Genomic DNA, 19,821 nt, shown 5'->3' on the forward strand with positions numbered 1-19,821 from the left:
CTGTTTCGGGATTTTTGTACATAGTACATAATCACACTAAAATTGAATTTATTCCGTACATATGGACCGCATTGCAAAAAGCCAATTTAACGAGTTTTTACCACAATTCTAGTTTCTCTTCTAATTGCAAACTGATATTTCACTAGTATCTCATGTACTGATATTAAATGAAGATTTCAATCTACCACTGACAAAATACGTTATTCAATTTATTTTATTTCAATAATACAATCGGTTGAAAATATATGGGTTGTTGAGACCCGACATATAAATTTCCATAGAATTTCCAAAAATAAATTTTGACTTCTTAACTGGCACTGATGCGTTTTCCAGAATGTATAACCTAAAAAATAGCTTATTAATATCTATATGACATTTTAGGATCAATTAAATGAGTAATTACAAAATATACGTAAACTTCTACAATACGACTTTCTTATTAAATATATTATGTAGATCCTTCCTATTGGCTAACTTCCTAGTAAAAAACTTATGTAAGAATTAGCTAATGGAATTTACGAATTGATCACAGTTGCGGCGATTATAGGTTTAACGACTGTTTTAAGTGGCTTGCGATAGTAACTACTCTTTGTAGTTTCTGAAAAAGTCAGAAAACGTCTTAAAATCCCAATTAATCGCTTCTAAATAGCTTCAAGTTTTGAACGAAGCATCTTAAACGTCTCAGTGAAAGCGGAAATACGTTTTGAAATATATTTAAAAATTATGTGAAAATTGAAACGAATGCCACTCGAACATTTGAAAATAATAAATTATTATTATAATTTCTATTCCAACTCGACGTAATCATTATGTCCGCTCCAGTCTCTCGCGAGGTGCATCCTAAAGGCTCATGACATAAGTCTAGGCGAGTGGATACCGTAGTACTACACTCCAATATGATAAAAAATTGCACGATTCGTTACTATGCAGCAGTCAACAGAAAAGTGAGCGAGGGCGAGAATGTGGTTGATTGCCTCGTCTCGTCCGTTCATATCCTTTGACTCGCGCCCCAAAACCCGATAGTCGGAGAGCTGGTCACCACTTCGACTAAGTTACTTTCACAATGCTGAAACCTTTTCTATATGTTATTCAATATATTTAAAGTAAAAAAATCAACTTCTGGCAGGGTTGCAACAATATCCACTGTTTTTTGCATATTTTTTTTAATTAGACAATTTTGAGTATAAAAAATTGCCAGATGATTTGCTCGGTTGCAAGTATCTGTAAAATGGATCGAAAGTTGCTAAGACGGGTAGTACCTCTTGGGTTAAATTCAAATTAAAAAAGAACTAGAACTTTTGACAATGTAATTGAAAAACGACTACTGATACATAATCAATAATATGTCAGTACCAAAAAAATAAATAGCTACAGAAATCAATACGTAAACGGCGAGTCAATTGTTTTTGGCTAGTGTTTGACCAAGTCCGAGGTAGGTAGCTCTAACACCTACCTCCAAACACAAGAATCCAATAGATTTCCTATTACTTGAGAACGCAGGAGCAGGAAGACTCTACGTGAACATATCGGCAAGTTGATGATGACTTGAAACTTGTTCGTGCTTCATTAGCTCATTGATGACTTTTTCCCGTATGAAGTGGAAGCACACCTCTAAGTGCTTAGTCCGACGTTGAAACTCTGGTTTCTAGATTAGTCTTATAATACTCATATTGTCAACAAGTAACGTTGGTAACCGAGACAGGCTTGTTATTTCGTTCAGCAACCTACTCAGCCACACGACTTCCTTCGGGCCTTCACGTGCAGCCAAATATTCAGCTTCAGTTGTGCTCAATGCCACGATTGGTTGCTTGAAAGTCATCCATGTAACGGCAGCTCCAATACAAGTACTAACAAATCCATATCTTGATCGTCGGGTCTCAGAGTCGTTGGCATAATCGGAATCAGTAAAGCACTTGAATTCCAAGGCTATACCTCCACAGTACAACAGACTGAATGTGAAGTCCCCTTCAAGTATTTAAAGATCCTTTTCACGGCTTTCCAGTCAGATTCCTTTAGACACCTCTGAAACTATATTATAGGGTACACTCTTTTCCAATGGTGGTCCATTTATGTCACGAGTGCCTTTTTCAATAAGTGTCTTTACACGATTTGATTCTATGAACCTTCTTAAGATGCGTTTGGTGTAAGCCTCTTGATGCAAGAATATGGAACTCACTTGCATTTCAAGAAATGTATCCAAGGAGCCATTTGTGATCCTGAACTCATTTCTTAATTTTGACATAAATTGGTCAATCTCAAGTCTATCACCAACCAGAATCCTATCAACATAAATGGCAACCATCAGTTTTCGACCATTGGTGTCCTTTTTGACGAAAAGATGGGGGTCTGCAACACTTGCCACTATATTTTGATATACCATAAACTGAACAAACTTTTGGTTCCAGCAGCGGGGTGGCTGCGTCAGTCCATAAAAGCTGCGCTTGAGCTGAAATACTCGACCACTTCGATCCTCAAAACCAGCTGGTTGACTCATGAACAAATCCTCTTCAAGTTTACCATACAGAAAAGCAATTTGCAAATAAAACTTGCCCATATCGTACCTTTCAGATTCAACAGAGCCTTGTGAAAGTAGCTTAGTAGAAGTGGCGACCAGCTCTTAGACTACGATACGAAGCAACAGCGAGGAAGGCGAGTTGTGGGAAGATGAGGGGACAAAGTGGATCATCCACATTTTCACACTCACTTTCTGTCGTGTAGCCTCGTGGATAATCTGGATCGGGCTCTAAAAATCCATTTTAGTTAACGCAGATAGAGTAATAGATTTTGTTAAAGTTATTGTGATATTATCTAACTCCAAATAATAGAATACCCTTTACAACGTTTTGATATTTCACAATTTTTTGAATCTGTAGAATTTAAAGCACTCAATATTTTACCCACTCAACAAATTCTCTGGCAATCATCTTCACAAGATATACTTACTGTCTTCCAATGTTGAATACACTATACTTACCAGTTACTTTTAGATATAACAGAATGGATAGCCGGTAACGTAAAGCCGTTAAATTCATAAGTTATAGGTAATGTATATGCTCCAGTGTTTTCGAAAATAAACCATTCTCCAATATCCATTAAAGGTAAATAATCTATGTCTTCCGATATTTTGTCGGTACTGTCACAAGTTGGACCCCACAGTATGCTTGGATATAGAGGTTCAGACATTTCCTAATGAGATAATCATAAATAAAATCACAATACTAACATTTTGATTATTAGATATAAGTGTGGAATGAAGCTCTTGAATTAACACGTGGACAAAAAGACCTGAGTCGGTTAGGTAAAAGTAGTCTTGTCTTCTGAGAAAAAGGGTTGTATTTATATCATAATTGTATATTATTTTTTAGCCAATATTTTAGAGAACTTCAGATAAACAAGTTTGGAAATTATTTTGAATAAATCAATCTTTTAGCTTTACAATACGTATATTTATCATTCACAAGATTTATACAAACTGCATTTATTACATATCATACTTCAATTATGTATGAACAATTCTTGAAAGCAGCTATAAAATGAAAATCATGATATTCTTAAAGAGACGATATAATAGGACCTGAAAACGGTGTCAAATACCAACACCTCTTTAAATAAAACATCTTTTTTATTCCGAGATTTAATGAAAAAATCCTACAGAAGAACAAGATTGAATGCTTCTCAAAGTACAAACTCTTTCATCTCATTTAATGTTCTAATTTTAAATTGTTGGGTATTCTCAGTTTACATTTGCATTTTTTGCAAACTATCCCACTCGTTTTTTCTTTTCATTATGCGCAAAATATCTATCGCAACTTAAGAAGGAATAACCTGACATTACAAATTTTCGATTTGTTTCCAAAAAGAATACAAGTATATCTATAATAAAACTGCATTTTCTTTTTATTATGACGGAGCAATCACAATTTTCTATTGCAAAATGCATAATGCATTTGTAACACGCCACGTGTCGGCACGCTCATTTTATTCTATAATTTTGAACAGAAAAATTTTCATTAGCTTTGAGTACGTTATAGAGAACATTAGTAGTTCGTCTAGTGACCTAGAGTTTCAAGAAGAATGTGCTGCTACGGCTAAGCTTGTGCACAGCAAGAGAAGAAGAAGATTTTGGGTCCATAAAATCAACAAAAATCGTAGGGCATTCACACGCCCTAACACGCGTCGGTTACATCTGAGAATTCTGAATCACGTGATATGGCATGGCGCGAAGTGTGGTAGCGCGTGGTGGTCTGAGTGTGTACGCAGACAATTGAATTGAATGAAAAAAAATATGCACACATATTTGACACGAGGCGTGGCGTGGCGTGGATGGATATATTCAAATCCGTGATAAAAGTATTCAACTCAAGTATTCTCACTGTTCAAACTATTATAATGATTTTGTTTCCCTAGAAAGGAATTTGGCTGAATTAGCTTATCCTTATCTCTAGGTGGACACAAAAGTGAATATAGAGAGTGAATATATATTCACTGTCCAATATTGCAAAACTATAGTTGTCTACGAGGTTGCAAAGTGAAAATTCCAAAATAGCGCGTGGAAATCTAGAAAATCACCAATTTTCAAAATTGCCAACGTTGTGTGCATTTACTCTGTACCCCCTTCTTGAGCAGCAAATGACTGTACTATAGGCTTTAATGAATTATCGATTGAGTTCGTGTTAACAGATATTTTCTCTTACCTTTTGCAATGGCTTACAGGTGAAAAATCTCTTAAAAATGATTGGAGCTAAGCCGCTATAAACGCCTATATCTAAATGATACATTCTAATACCGTCCGACATTGTTCTTTTAGAATGGATGTAAGATACCAGTTTAAACGCTGTTTCAACAAAGTATCTACCAGGTTCTGCTACGAATTTTACTTCGTTCCCTTGAAAGTAATAACTTAAAGAACTTCTAATAATTTCAGCTACCTACAAGTTTACAACATAGTTTAGTTCCAAAATATATAGTTATTCAAGTATATGAAGAGGATGTCCAAGACTTCGAGAACAATTAATGTTTCTGCGTGCAAAGGCAACGGACTATTTTTTCTGTTATGGAGATAAACCATAAACGCAACGCTGTTGTAAACTGAAAATGTGCTTCGGCAGTACCGTTCTGTGAAATTTTTCATGTAACATGAATATTCAAAGTTTTATGAAAAAAAGATGAATTTTACGAATCTGTATTTCAAAATCCATCCTTAATTGATAAAACAACGATGATTGTAAACTAAATTATGAATAGTTATGAAATAATCTTCACTGAATATTAGAACTACTATGTAAATAGATAAGCTAAAAGTATTAAAACACAAAGAGTGATAAAAACTCGTTGATAAGGTGGAAAGGTCATAGTTTTCGATCCGTTTAGGTGAACAAATTTCTTAAGCTAGATGGAAATTGAAAAATTGAAGGGGGAATTGACGGATGACGGTAAAAGGATGTAGTAACAATAAAGATGTTGATAAGAAGTCGGAAAAGCACCAAAACATCACCAACAAGAAACAAAACAAAATGACGGGTATTTTTAAGCAACTAGCGATGGATGTTAAAAATATTGGGAGAAATATACGCAGAAGAAATAAAACACTTAAGAAAAAAAATTACTCAAAGAAAATGAAGATAGTAGAAAAGAAAACAAACAAATTGATAAGGAATTAAAAGATTTGGGCAACAAAATAGATAATGTGGTAGTATCGAACCTGGCAATCGATACAAATGGTGCGGGAATGATAAAGGAAGCAATGGAGAAACTGATAAAGCAAATTTTGGACGTGGATATTAACATTAAGACGGTGATGAAGCTAGAGAAAAAAACATGCCTCATACAAATGGGAAACTACGAAGGAAAGGGAAAACTGATGAGGGCAAAGAGTAAAGTAAAAGACTTTAAGGAGGAAAAAATCTATATAAACAGTGATTTGACAACAGCTGAGCAAAATTGTAGAGAGGAATTAAAAATAAAGTAAAGAATGCGAGAGAATAGAGGAAAACAGTAAAAATGGGCTTAGTAGTAAATTTTGAAACCACATAAGACAGAATGTGCTTGCTAAGGATAAGGGATGAGTACAAAAAGTTAATGAGAATAAAGGGAAAAGACCAGAACGTAGAAAATAAAATCTATGAGCGAATCAAATTCATTTACAATAAAAGTCAAAATATGTCATACCATTGCTGGTACTAAGACTTAAAGAAGAAATACGAGAGAATAAAATAAAGCTTCAGGATGTAGTGAAAAATAACGAATTGTATTAAAGTATGAAGGTCTGTCAAAAAAGATTCAATGAACACAAATCTGGAGAACAAACAAAGATGTAACACAGCAACAACTACAAAGATTGGGTAAAAAACTAAAAAATTATGCAGAGAGGGGAAACGGAATCATCTGGAGGACACACAAGAGGCAAAAAGAAGTAAGATATCAAATACGACCAGACAGAAATCTTACAGATACAAAGACAATTGAAAATATAAATAAAAGCTGGACAGATGGAAAGAGTATTTCAATGAACTGCTACATGATGGAACACGAGAAAACGACGAGTTTGAAGAAGAAGTGACAATGAATCATTGAATATAGAAGTAGAGGAAGTAATAAATAATAGGGAGTATGGCAAAAGTGCACGTAAAAATGGGATTCCAATAGATGTTATAAAGTACGGTAGTGAACTTTTGAGGTATGGAATATATAATGTAATTAAAAACATATGGAAAAAGAACAGATGTCAAACCAATGGAATAAGGATATTATTTCCCTAGTATTAATTTCTTGGATGTCGCATACAAAGTCCTAACTAGAATAATCAAAAATAAATTAGGCAAATATTTGACTGAGACAGTGGTCTAGTACCATGAAGGTTTTAACAAAGGAAAGTCAACTAGTGAATTATTGTTCACTTTTTAGTTTATTGCGTGTTTTATAGTTTATTTGAATTATAATTTTTTTTTTTTGACAACTTAGTATAACTCCATCAGTGTTTTTGAACTGTATTTTATTTAGACAATAATTTATTTTCTACTTTTTAGTACAACTCTAAAGGGCGTTTCTCAATCTCTCAAAATCGTATTTTATTTTAGTTCATCTTGGTATATTGCAGCGAATAATATAGAAGACTTTCAAAGAATTACAGAAAAGGTAAGGAGAGTCAGCGAAAAGTATGGGCTACACATGAATTTAAATAAAACTAAATACATGCACTTCTCGAAATTGCAAGATCAGAATGCTCAGATACAAATTGGAAATAATCGTATTTAAAAAGGACGGAAATACAAATATCTAAGGACTTAGATTAATTCTACAAATGATAGCACTGAAGAGACAAAAGTAAGAATTGAAAGTGCATTTTATAAAATGAAATACTTCTTCCGATGTAAAAACGTGAATAACGAATTGAAAAAGAGAATGATAAAATGTTACATATACTCGATCCTTCTGTACGGAATGGAGGCAGCTAATTTGAACAAAGCAATAATGAAAAAACTTGAAGCCTTTGAAATGTGGATATTGAGAAGAATACTACGAATATCATGGACAGATAGAATCACAAATGAAAAGGTTTTACGCGAAATGGCAACATAAAGAGAATTATTGTCTACCATAAGAGCCCGAAAATTAGATTACTTCGGTCATGTGATAAGAGGACAACGATACAAATTCCAGAGATTAATTATGCATGGAAAGATAGAGGGAAAGAGAGGTGTAGGTCGACGAAGGATATCATGGCTGCGAAACTTAACAGAGTGGTTTAAATGCACACGTGATTGTCGCCATTCTTTGTCCGAAGATGGTAATTTAAGAAGACGAAGGTATTTTGAACCCATCTTCAATATGTACAGATATGTTGATGGTTGCATATTGATTTTGTAGGACTACGTACCTATCTTTCCTACTCTAATGAAAAGGATACAAAGGAATTTTCTAAAATTCCAAGAAATCAGATTTTTTAATCAAATTATTGCATTGCAACGTTAAAGTTAAATCTGATCGCAAAATTGAGACTGAAAAGTCACTTACAAAAATATAGATGAAACTAATAAAAGATTATTAAAAGGTCATAGTAGCCACTTCATTTTCTATGATCTAGAGCATTTGCTGAGTTTGTTGGGTATAACGATATAATGAAAGTCAACTTATAGTTGTAATAATTAACAAATTAAAAATTACATTTGTAATGTCACCTTCATGAGCTCCTGAAAATCCTCCCCCTATATCAACTATATTAAAGTTATATCCGAGCTCTTGACCGGTGTTAAAAACCATTTTAGTTATTTCTATTGCTCGAGTATATTCTTCAATATTTTGTGGGTTCTCTACGTGAAATACAACTCCAACTACATTTAAATTTAGAGATTTAGCTACTGTAAGTAAATGATGGACTTCTTGACCAGGTAAAGCACCAAATTTTCTAATGACACCATTGTTGTTCGGCTCTTTAGTACACACTCTCATAATCAATCTAAAATAGGAAATTTTCGTTTGCTTAGAAACTTTTCTCAAACTACCATAACAAAAATATATTTCATACTTTATAATACTGCGGTAGAATTTTTCTTGAAAATTTTCAGATTTTTTAAAAAACAAACCCTTGATTTTCGAAAAAAAAATATATCAAACTGATTACTACGAAGGCTATTCAAAAAGTGGGAGATTTATGCACCAGTCGATCATGTCAACGCTGCGTATCAGTAGGTGTCCAAACACCATAAAGGAGATAACAGGGCTGCGGTTAAAAATCTCGGTAGTTGTGAGATGCGGATCAGAACATGTTTAGTAAGGATACAACGAACTCACAAAGAGATGAGTTGATGCTTGGACATTTCTAAGTTGGAATTTCTGGACAGTTACCAGTTTTAGTTACTTTAGTAATTAGTAATAGGCTGGAAATTGATTTATTCAGGAAAAACACGGCTACGTGCAGGTAAATCCCAGTTGATTCTTTTCTTTGTATCGAACATAAGAGAGATACAATAAGGAAAAGATCTTTATTGAGGTTGTAGCTGTACTCAACGGTTTTGATAAAATAATTTTAAATAGGTTAATCAATCATCATAGGTTTAAGAGATCTCTATTTGAAACCACTTTTTTCCAAACCCAAAATGAAAAAAACGTGAAAATTTGCTCTGATACTTTTCAATCCTGTTTATACAAAAGGATTGGAAGGAATATTAAGCATAGAGGGTTTTAAATTGGTTTAAAGAGCGCATAGCTTATTCAAAATATGGACGAACCGGAAAATCAGGTATTGCCGATCACGCTGCCAGTCAAAATCATGACAAAAATATTAATAATGTAAAATTGTTAAAAAATGTATCCAATAATAAATTGTTGGATGCATTTGAAAACATTGAAATTGTTAGATGTAGGAGTAGGGTCAATTCTGTACAGCCCACTCTATCGTTTAGTAGTTAAGGAATAATTTATATTACTGCTATTGAAGTATCCAAACGTGAGAGGACTGTCCCCATCATAGGAGAAGGCATAGATTTGCACGTTATTTCAATTGGACGCACTCAGTTACATCAAGAAGAGATTTTTTTAAGAAACCTGGAAAAGGCAATGTTAAAACACAAGTCTATTCTTGTTTTGACGAATATCCCCTTTCTAAGAAACATATTCTATTCCTACATGCATTTAGTGGTTGTGATACACCTTTTGAGCTGTTTAATAAAGGGAAAAAAACTTTTATAAAATTACTGCAAAAATTTGCTAATTTCAACGAAATGGCTCAAGTTTTTCTACAAGAAAACTGCCCTGTACAGCAATTATACGAAAATGGTGTACGCATCTTACTAGATATATATTGCTCCGAAATCTGAAAATAATACTGATCATCACAGATACATTCAATTCATTAAATCTACTTAACTTCATAAACCTGTCCAGCTATCTTATCTTCCACCAACAAGTGCAGCAGCTCATCAACACATAAATCGTGTTTATTACCAATTCAAAAATGGTTAGGACATGATTTAGAACCTCAAGAATGGGGCTGGGTACTCCAAAATGAGTTTCTGCAGCCAATAACCACACTATTACCACCAGCTCCAAATGAATTACTACAATATTTTGTAATTATAAGAATGGTTGTGGTTTATGCTGCGGATGCAGAAAATCGGGCCTGCAATGCACTTTAGCTTTTGGACAATGCAATGGGCAAGCTTGTCTCAATGCTGTTGTATTGCAAGACGATTCCGAGGAAGAAACTGCATTTGATCCAGAAATTTTAGAAAGTTTGGAGATAATCATTCAAGTAAACGAAAATGATGAAGATGAAACTGAAATTTTTAATTTCTCAGGAGATGATGATGATGATGATGATGAAGAAGAAAATTGATATTTTTGAACTTCAAATCTTTGAAGAATTTAAATGTACATTTAATTTTAATTCAAATTGTAACAAAAGTACAGCTACTAAATAAAAATTAACTCAAATTATATTTACTTGATTTATTTCTATTTACAATCTATTATCGAAAAAAAATTAAATTAATTTATTATATATATACATCATTCAGTACAATGTATTAACTAATAAATAATACAAATTATTGATAATATTGGAATGATTTAGTAACCATATACAAGATATTATTCACCGAGATTCACCTCTATCTCTAAAAGGCTTGAGCGTACAGAAAAAAAGTAGGGACAAAAATTGTGGCAAATTTTTTTATCTTTAATTTTCATAATATGTGTTGAAGTGATTGGAACCATAGAAACGGAGATAATTGCAAAAACCCGATTTTCGCGACCTTTCACCTCGAATAACTTACGACGCAGACACGAGATAATATGACACTTTTAAGACAACTCTTAGAACGTCAAAATGAAGCTGTATATAAGTTTCCAGCTCATTATCTCAAATTCCGAGGTGAAACCCTAAGGTAACTGGACTATTATGTAGCCGTGTGGAATCTGTGTGGACTTGAAATTTGCTTAGCACCTATTTTTAAGAATGCTCCCGTTCCAGATGTATATTTTTAGAAAAAATAGTTTTATCAAAAATATACAACAATTTTAAGAATTTTATTTAGGAATAGAAACAAATAAAAAATATTTTAAAATTATAGAAAATGAAAAACAAGTCTTTGATTTTCAAAGAAGCATTATAAACAAAGTAATTTGTGAGATGAGTTGTGTGATTTTCATTACTACATTAGAAAATTTTGATTGATAAGTCACGTGTATCTTATAATCACACGGTCCTAATTTAGAAAAAAAAAAAAAACAAATAAATTGACTGAAACCAATATATATATATGGTTATACTAGCGTATGTACAGTTTTAGCTTTGAAGGTGGATTTCGAAATACACGGTAGCAGTCAAAGTGTTAAAAATTTGGATCTTCCTTGAAATCTTATTCGTTTCATACATATAGTTCTCTGAATATTGTTTAGTTCACTGAATATAGTTAGCTAACATGTTCGTTGCTTTAGCTCCGAGGGTTGCTACTGTTTTGAGATATGGCAACACCGATGTGAATATGTCATATCTAGCACTGCCATCATGAGTTTGACATTTTTAATGGTGAACGTACTCAGAACGTGTTGTCATACGAATGTTATTTGACTTATTAACAGTAGTAATTAAAAAAATACGAAGCACTTTGACCCTTGATTGTTATAGAACAGGTCATGAAAATGTATACGCTGTGACGCCAGAGGCACATCTTATTGGAAAGAAGAATTGATTAATTTTTCGAGCATAAGTAAGTGAAACTTACATATATGAATAACAGAAATAGGTTCACGGGTTGAAACACGTTGGAATTTCGAAAATTCTCGAAGTTTTGGCTCTATAGAGTGTTAACCTCTATAACCCCACCCTTCTCTTGATAATGGCTCCAAAGTGGGAGCCGAAACGTCGAGAATTTTTAAAATTCCAACGTGGTTCGGCCCGTGAACCTATTCCTGTTAATCATAAATGTTTCTGAGTGCTCTTGATTTTAGGTCTCTTCTGTTTCAAAATTAGTTTTTGTAATAATTTTTGAAAGATAGAAACATAAAATTTTCATTTACAATAATTAATCAAAATTTTCGGTGATTTTTTTATAGTATTAATGCTTGTATAAATTTTTAAACTCATAGAATTCAAAATTCAAATTGACATTGATAGAAATAAAATTAATAAAAATTATTTCACAAGCATTAATACTATCAAAAATCACCGAAAATTTCAATTAAATATTGTAAGTAAAAATTTTATTATTGTTATACATTTATACACATTTCTTATATTGTATTTAACCATAATTTCAGTCCTAGGCGACGAATACATAAGTATTCGAAAGCTCGGAAAATATATCAAAGTTAGTCCACTTTGGTGTTTCCTTGCCACGTTCCCAATATAAAACTGTTCTCTTATATATAAATATATCTAAATCCATGAGTGTTAATAAAATTCTGAGGTGATATTATATTTTTACCGTTGGTCACTGGACTATAATAGCAGACTAAATAAATATTAGTAACGAAACCGCTCATTACTTTATTATCAAACTTCGTATACACGATTCTCTGTCTGTAAAGCGATATAATAAAAAACAAGGACACTTGTCTTCATCTGCATGGAAGGATTGGTTGAATAATGGATAAGGAAGTTTGTATTTAGTACTAGAGCATATATGGATTTACAAAGGAAACACAAAAAAGTAGTGAGTGTTAATTTTAAGAAACGATAAAAAGAAATTAAGTAAAGTCAAGTGCTCCGTCGTTCCGTGTAAACATTATATCCATAGTTTACTATCTTAGTCGATGAAAAATTGATATTTTTATTGACTTAAACCCAGGAAGAAGAAAAATCATCTTTCATACTTACTTCGAAGACGGATGGCAATCACTTATTTTATATAATTCATGCTCATTATCAAATGTAAGTAAATCTACTCCTTCTGTAGCAGCATATACGATGTGGCTGATTTTTTTCGTAGGATTAGCAAATATTATTTTATTTGCAGGAACATTCAGCGAAATAATCCTTCGTATTTCTTCTTTCGAAACACAGGAAAATCCTAGGCCAAGAGCTGCAATTATTTCTAATACTATTCGACTATCGTTGCATTTTACAGCTGAAACAAAAGATAATTTGACAAATTCAATGAAATCAAATTAAGAGTAAAATATGACAGAACAATTAACAAAGCGTCAATGTGGTGACAAATAATCTGATATACGCAACGGATTGTAAGAGAAACGAACTCATAAAAAAGTATGTGATATATTTGATTACAAACATGAATATAAAATAATATGAAATAGAAAGAGAAGTAAAAGCATTATCGGTACTACAGTGATATATTCACTAGCAGCCTGAGTAGGCCTGTAGCCTACGGCGGCAAATTTAAATGTTTAGTAATTTTTGTTCAAAAAGTTATTTCGATTTACAAAAAAATCATTATTCACTTTTAAAATTTTTTAAGCAGTGTACTAAATACTTGACTTTCTATATGAATACTTAATGCTTTAGCCCTTTTATGCACAAAATCAGACCTTTTGTGCAAGATATAATTAATGATTACGTTAATTAAAAGGCTCGCAAAAAGGTGTTGTCAGGTTTTTATAATTTAATTTTACCCAATTACCAACAATAGCTTATTAGAAGTGTCAGTGTAAAGTTTAACGTCAAAAAAGTGGACGCATAAATTAAAAGAAAGATGTCCACTGAAATTGTGAAAATCGAAAAATTGGAATATCGAGCCACCTGTATTTAAAAGGGTTAAGAGGTAAGCAAATTCACGAAGATATGCTTAATACCCTTGGCGATCAATGTCCATCGTATGCGACCGTGAAAAATTGGACTGCAAGCTTCAAAAGAGGTAAATTTTCCATTGAAGATGACGACCGATGGGGAAAGCCAGTTTTTGTGTCAGTCCCCGAAAATATCGATGCAGTTCATGATATGATTTTATCAGACCGTCGAATTGGGCTAAAGCGGATATCTGAAGCACTGAATATTTCATACGAACGCGTTCATCATATAGTTCACGTCAATTTGGACATGAGAAAAATTTGCTCCAAAATGGATCCCCAAATTTTTGAATATTGACCAAAAACGTGCAAGGGTTGAAGCATCGCGTTTGATCTGTGCTCGATTATTTGAAAACGATGTAGACTTCTTAAAGCGAATTGTTACTATGGATGATACTTGGGTACATTTCTAGGATCCAGAAACAAAGAAACAATCGATGGAATGGCGACACTCTGGTTCTCCAAGACCTAAGAAGTTTCGTGTCCAAAAATCTGCTGGAAAAGTTCTTGCTTCAGTTTTTTGGTATTGCCATGGAGTAATAATAATTGATTTTTTGGATAAGGGTAGAATAATAACTGGGTACTATTCGACATTACTGACCACTACACGGGGAAAAATTAAAGAGAAAAGACGCAGAAAGCTATCCAAAGGTGTTTTGTTTTTGCAGGACTACGCCCCTGCACACAAATCTCATGTTGCTATGCGAAAAATTCGTGATTTAGGGTTTGAATTACTAGAAAGCTCCCCTTATTCACCAGATTTGGTTCCGTCCAACTATCATCTCTTTCCTCAACTGAAAAAAAGTTTAAAAGGTCGTAAATTTTCTTCCAACGACGAGATAATAAATCTGTGAAGGTCAGCATTTATTTCTTTGTAATTTATATTTTGAACGCAATAATTTCTATTATTTTTTTAGATTTGAATAAAAGAGATAACACTAGTTCTTCTGATATCAAAGCATGTAATGCTCATAATAAATAGAAATTATTGCAATACCAATAAACGAAAAAAAATTCGGGGAGTCTATGAAAAGTATTATAAGTAGCCAGGACAATGTAAAAAATCTTTGATCAAAACATAGACTTGGATAAAGAAAAATTGAAGTTATAGAAATTGTTGATAATTACTTCTTTGATATGCAGCAGGAACCATCCGAATTCGTTTTGGTGGCCATCTAGTATCCCCAGCCTTTTGTATTGAATGTTGCCAATATCACGGTAGAAAATGAGAACGTTATGCAAGAACTAGGAAATATTGTCGCCAATATAAATTCTATACAATTAAATCATTACGAATCTGCTCCCACTTCAAACTAAGATGTTCTCGTATCTACAAATACTCAAGACCCAATTTCTGATATAGTCATTGATAATAAACATAATACTCAATGTACAGATAAAAATAATATATCCCGGAACACTATGCAGCAATCCAGTGCTTCTGCTACTCTATCGTGTTCTTTAAAAGTGGTCATACTCAGTAATGTTCCATATCACGGTGATTTGTTAAGTCATATAAAAGACAGAAAAAAGCGACAAAAGATCTGAAGATATATAAACGTAATGTTAATAAAGAATTACGGATGAAAGGTGAAAATCATTTAGGATACAGAAGAGACATAAAAGTAAAGACTTTAATGCGAAATTTAAAGTGAAACAAGACGCCTGCAAGATCCATGGAACCACCTTGCACTTCTGCGTTTTGCAATAAATCGAAACTTAGATTATGTGACAACATAAACGAACAACAGCGGCAATATTTGTTTAAAAATTTCTGGAAGAACATGAACTGGGAGCAGCGAAGATCATTTATAACGTCTCATGTTAATAAAATTAATAAAATCCAGAATCATCCAAAGGAATTGATAGTCGAACCTACGTTTTGACGATTGATAATGTACGTCACCAAGTCTGTAAAAAAATGTTCTTAGCCTCTCTTGATATTAAAGGTTTGTTAGATATTGGCTGACAAAAGCAGAATTGAAAACCAAAAATATGTTAAAAAGTTTTTAGCAGGTCTTCCAAAGATGCCGTCGCATTACCGTCGTGCATCGTACAACACGAGAATATTTAGAACCAATTTTGTCAAACATGACACAGCTCTAGCAAACATATAAAGATAATTGTGAGTTAGAGAATGCCTTGGCCGTAAATTATTTGACAAATTATTTTTGAAACTCACTCTGAGCCTATTCCACCAGAAGATAGGTCAGTAGAGGCGGCAAAAGATAAATAGTCTACAGGCTGTAAATTTGTAAATCTGACACTTAGTATTGATCTTTATCATATCGTTTATCAAAGAATCAATCAAACAAGATGAAATAATTAGCAGCTGACTAGAACAAATAATAACGTATGTACTGTAAGGTTTTTCTTCCCTAATGTATTTAATCTATTTCTAGCGGAGAGGTGGATTAATACACACCTTTCTCACATGCTTACTTAATTTATTCAAAAATTTACATTGGAAAAAATAAACTGTACCTAAACTTCTCTCTATTTATGATAGTTATCCATTAATACATTACTATCTCCATCTACTGACTTTCCCGCTGATAAACAAGCGAATATACATAAAGAATTTCTCGATAATTCGGTTCTAGAAAATGAACGAACAGATAAAAACGCCTTCTTGGAAATTGATTCTATGAAAACAATATAAAAAAATCACCGCTATTAATATGTTATTAAAAACAATATCAAAGGTTTCCACTTTATTTTCACAAAATTTGTACTCGGCTCATTAACCAAATTTTTGATTCTGTTGATAAAATCAAACAGGACCGGCTTCATGACCCATATCGTGGACGAGTTCGTAACAGTACGTGTAGCATAATAACCAGGACATGGAAAGAATAGAACAGAAGGCAGCAAAATATATGCATTGCAGCATAAAACGTTCCAGCAGTAGCGGCTAGTGCATAAACGCTGCATAATTTTAAAAAATTTCCAGAAATAAAAAAGTGATAATTACATAATTCAAATAATAATAATGAAAACTATATTTTCTATTGCTTAGCCAACAGAAAATTTTTAATACTTCGCAGTCGCTTTGAAATACTTTAATAAACAACTTCGTGAATTCGGCCAATTGAATAATCTGCCTTCAGATTTAAGCTGTTGCAGTGTTATTATTCATCTCACGCGTTCTGCGTACTCTTTCCATGACAATGAACTACGTTATAATCTCGACAGCGTGCTTAGCTGGATAGATCGTTGCATACAGTGGGTAGATGCCGAGTAAATAACTTTTTTTCGCGATAGCCATACATCTCAAGGGTGAATTAAAAAAAAATAAAAATTTTCATAACACCATACAAAAATGTATTGTTTGATTATTCCAAAGTCCAAAGTAACATTAATCCTAAATAAATAATAAATATTAAGCGTCAAATTAGTCCGGCAAAACTAGGAAACTATTATCATCCTATAAGGAATGTTATGTCTCTAATAGAAAACATATCGACCCAAGATCATTTTCCTGAATTCTCTACTAAAGTCCACTGGAGTTTGCGATGCAACTTCAAAGTATAGCGTAGCACACTCGAATATCAAATAAATACAAATAAAAATACTTTTATTTGTAATGAGGCTTATGTTTTGTGAAATGACTTACCGTAAAAAGGATCCACATTAGGAAATAGACGTTTCCATTCTCTGTATTTCAAAATAAGTTCATTAACATTACACAAGAAAAAGCCTTCTTTTTGTTCACCATCATTTATTATTTTATTTATTATCGAATAAACATTTTCTTTTTCTTCGTCATAAACTTGAATCGTATTTTGGTATTCCATACTTTGACTAACTTGGTAATCATAAAACATATTATACTCAATAAGTGTCAAGTGTATCATCAAATACGAGTATTTACATCTGCCGTGATATCAGCAAATTATAAATAAAACAGTAACGCACTAGCCCTGAAAATTTTGTTTTCACACTAATTTTTTATTATTATTTATGTCACAGAACATCCTGAGTTTACATTTAGCATATAGTTATATATACGAGGGTTGCTACTTAAATTTTGAGATTTAGCAACACTGTTATGAATTTTGGAAAATTATGATTCTTCTTAAAATTTTTTTCGTTTAATATGATACTTCTCTGAATACAATCAGAAGATTGTTTACGTTCATGAATACAGCTTATTAACAAGTTGGTTGCTTGCCATAATAAAGTTTGACATTTTTAATACGAGTGCTGTTTGAGTTGTTGAAACATGGAATTAAATTGCGGACTCTTTGTGCGATAATTTCCTATGACTTTTGATGTGGATTAAAACAAACAGCAGTGTTTCGATTAACTAGCTTCAACTTTTGGTGATTAAGCACCATCTCAAGCCACCGTGTTTCGTTGGCTCAATTCAATTTCGGTAAACCAGATGTGCCAGAATATATCGATGCTATGTGTAAGCTGTCATATGACATACTGTGAGATTAAGACATACTTGGGCATTAATTCCAATCGATACATTTAATATTGCATAAGCATTTGGCTATCAAAAAGATTTTTTCGCGTTTGATATGGAATAATATGATAATTGCTCAAAAAAAACTCGCGTTTCTTGGTGCAGAGATAAAGAGATAAAGAGAAATAAGATAGTTACAGGCGTTGAATCATGTACCTATGTAGGACAATTCCAATGGGAGACTCACAACTGATGAATGAAGAACAACCAAAAGAGAAGCAGACCAAGGAAATCAAGAGATAAAGTTATAAACAGAATATTGAGTCAACGAGAAATAAAATAGAAAGAAAGAAATGACCTAGCTCAGAATAATCTTTAATACTTTTCAGCACTAAGTAGTAGAATGTTTCACAGGATAAAAGTTATAAAATTAGGTGAGGCGCTAAAAGCTCACGCCAGGTGAAGCGCAAAGAGAATTTTTTTATATCAGGATAATGCACGTAGGCATAGACTATATTGCTCTTTTTTCATCTAGGTACTTAGGGGTGGAGCAAATGGATCAGTCCTCGTAAATATATCGTCGCGCTGCCCCTAGATCCATTCAGGGCTGTGACGGAATGTATATGGAACGCTCTAGTGCTCAACATTTTGTTTCTAAGTAGTACGTTTTATGTAATTTGTCGTAATACTCTGCCGAATAAAACGGTAATTAATTTAACAATCACAAATTTCACATTTAAATAAAAATTGTTAAAAAAATTGAATGTTTGTTAATTAATTTTAATAGTTATCATTCACGTAAATGAACACTCGTATATATTTCATTTCAATAATACCTCATGTAATCACAGTATTAGATATTCCGTTGTTTATATTCATAATAAGTTAAAATTTATTGCACGCACCAGATTCTCGTAAGACGCCTCCTAGAGGTTCTTAGCACTAGTAAAGGCGACAAGAGTGTTAGCCATCCACACTCTCGATTTATGTATTCGCCTACTAAGTCTTCAACAAAATGGACCCGATTCAAATCACTGCGTTACTTATATAAATAAAGTCGAAACAGAGAAGGAGGTGGATGACACTTCACAAAAAAAAAACAATAGTACCTATATTTGAAGATAACAAAGTGATCGAGCGCTAGAGTATGGTTAATTTTCGTGCCTCGCCTTCTCTGACTCGTGCCTGAAAGACCGACACGAAGCGGAGCGAAGAGACATGAGCCTCCGCACTCTCGCACTCGTGTTCGCTCGTGGAGAGTCTGCATCGGGCATATACTTTGAATATTATCAAGTCGAAATAACATTTTTTCTCATTCACATCATTAATTTCAATATAGAATCTTTTTATCTTATTATTTAATTATTAAAATTAAATGTATTATTCGGTAATGTAAACTCATAATACTAGTTATAATACTACTAATAATAGTTCCACATCTCAAATAACTACAAAATAATAATCTTGCTGACTTGTAAGTTAAACAGTCCCACAGCCCACAATGCCTTCAATTTAGTCGAAAAAATAACATCAACGAACGTTAAGGAATCGTTGACAACCAACATCTGATATAGACTACAATGTTTTGAAGATGTGACAACATTTATTGAACCAAATGAACTAGACAAAACATAACATTAACTTCAAAATTAGATATCCAG

General features: G+C 32.9%; 1 protein-coding gene across 1 annotated transcript; it reads right to left on the bottom strand.

Moving 5' to 3' along the window:
- Positions 1 to 184: 184 nt before the first annotated feature.
- Positions 185 to 19,345, bottom strand: LOC130892368 (ornithine decarboxylase-like). The gene is made up of 7 exons (XM_057797762.1): positions 19,066 to 19,345; positions 17,363 to 17,669; positions 12,818 to 13,067; positions 8,164 to 8,455; positions 4,695 to 4,928; positions 2,975 to 3,186; positions 185 to 343 (listed from the first exon to the last, which is right to left on the bottom strand). The coding sequence occupies exons 2-7, from the start codon at positions 17,601 to 17,603 to the stop codon at positions 220 to 222; spliced, it is 1,353 nt and encodes a 450-aa protein (XP_057653745.1). The 5' UTR covers positions 17,604 to 17,669; positions 19,066 to 19,345; the 3' UTR covers positions 185 to 219.
- Positions 19,346 to 19,821: the final 476 nt, after the last annotated feature.

The sequence above is a fragment of the Diorhabda carinulata genome, chromosome 4, assembly GCF_026250575.1.
Source record: "Diorhabda carinulata isolate Delta chromosome 4, icDioCari1.1, whole genome shotgun sequence".
Taxonomy (NCBI): domain Eukaryota; kingdom Metazoa; phylum Arthropoda; class Insecta; order Coleoptera; family Chrysomelidae; genus Diorhabda; species Diorhabda carinulata.

Excerpts from the sequence above, each read along its gene's own strand:
- LOC130892368 (XM_057797762.1), bottom strand. The coding sequence starts at position 17,603 with ATGATACACTTGACACTTATTGAGTATAATATGTTTTATGATTACCAA. Across the intron at positions 4,929-8,163 it reads ATGAAGGTGACATTACAAAT|GTAGCTGAAATTATTAGAAG; the intron begins GTAATTTTTAAT and ends GTAAACTTGTAG. Across the intron at positions 344-2,974 it reads GTTATATCTAAAAGTAACTG|GTTATACATTCTGGAAAACG; the intron begins GTAAGTATAGTG and ends GCTATTTTTTAG.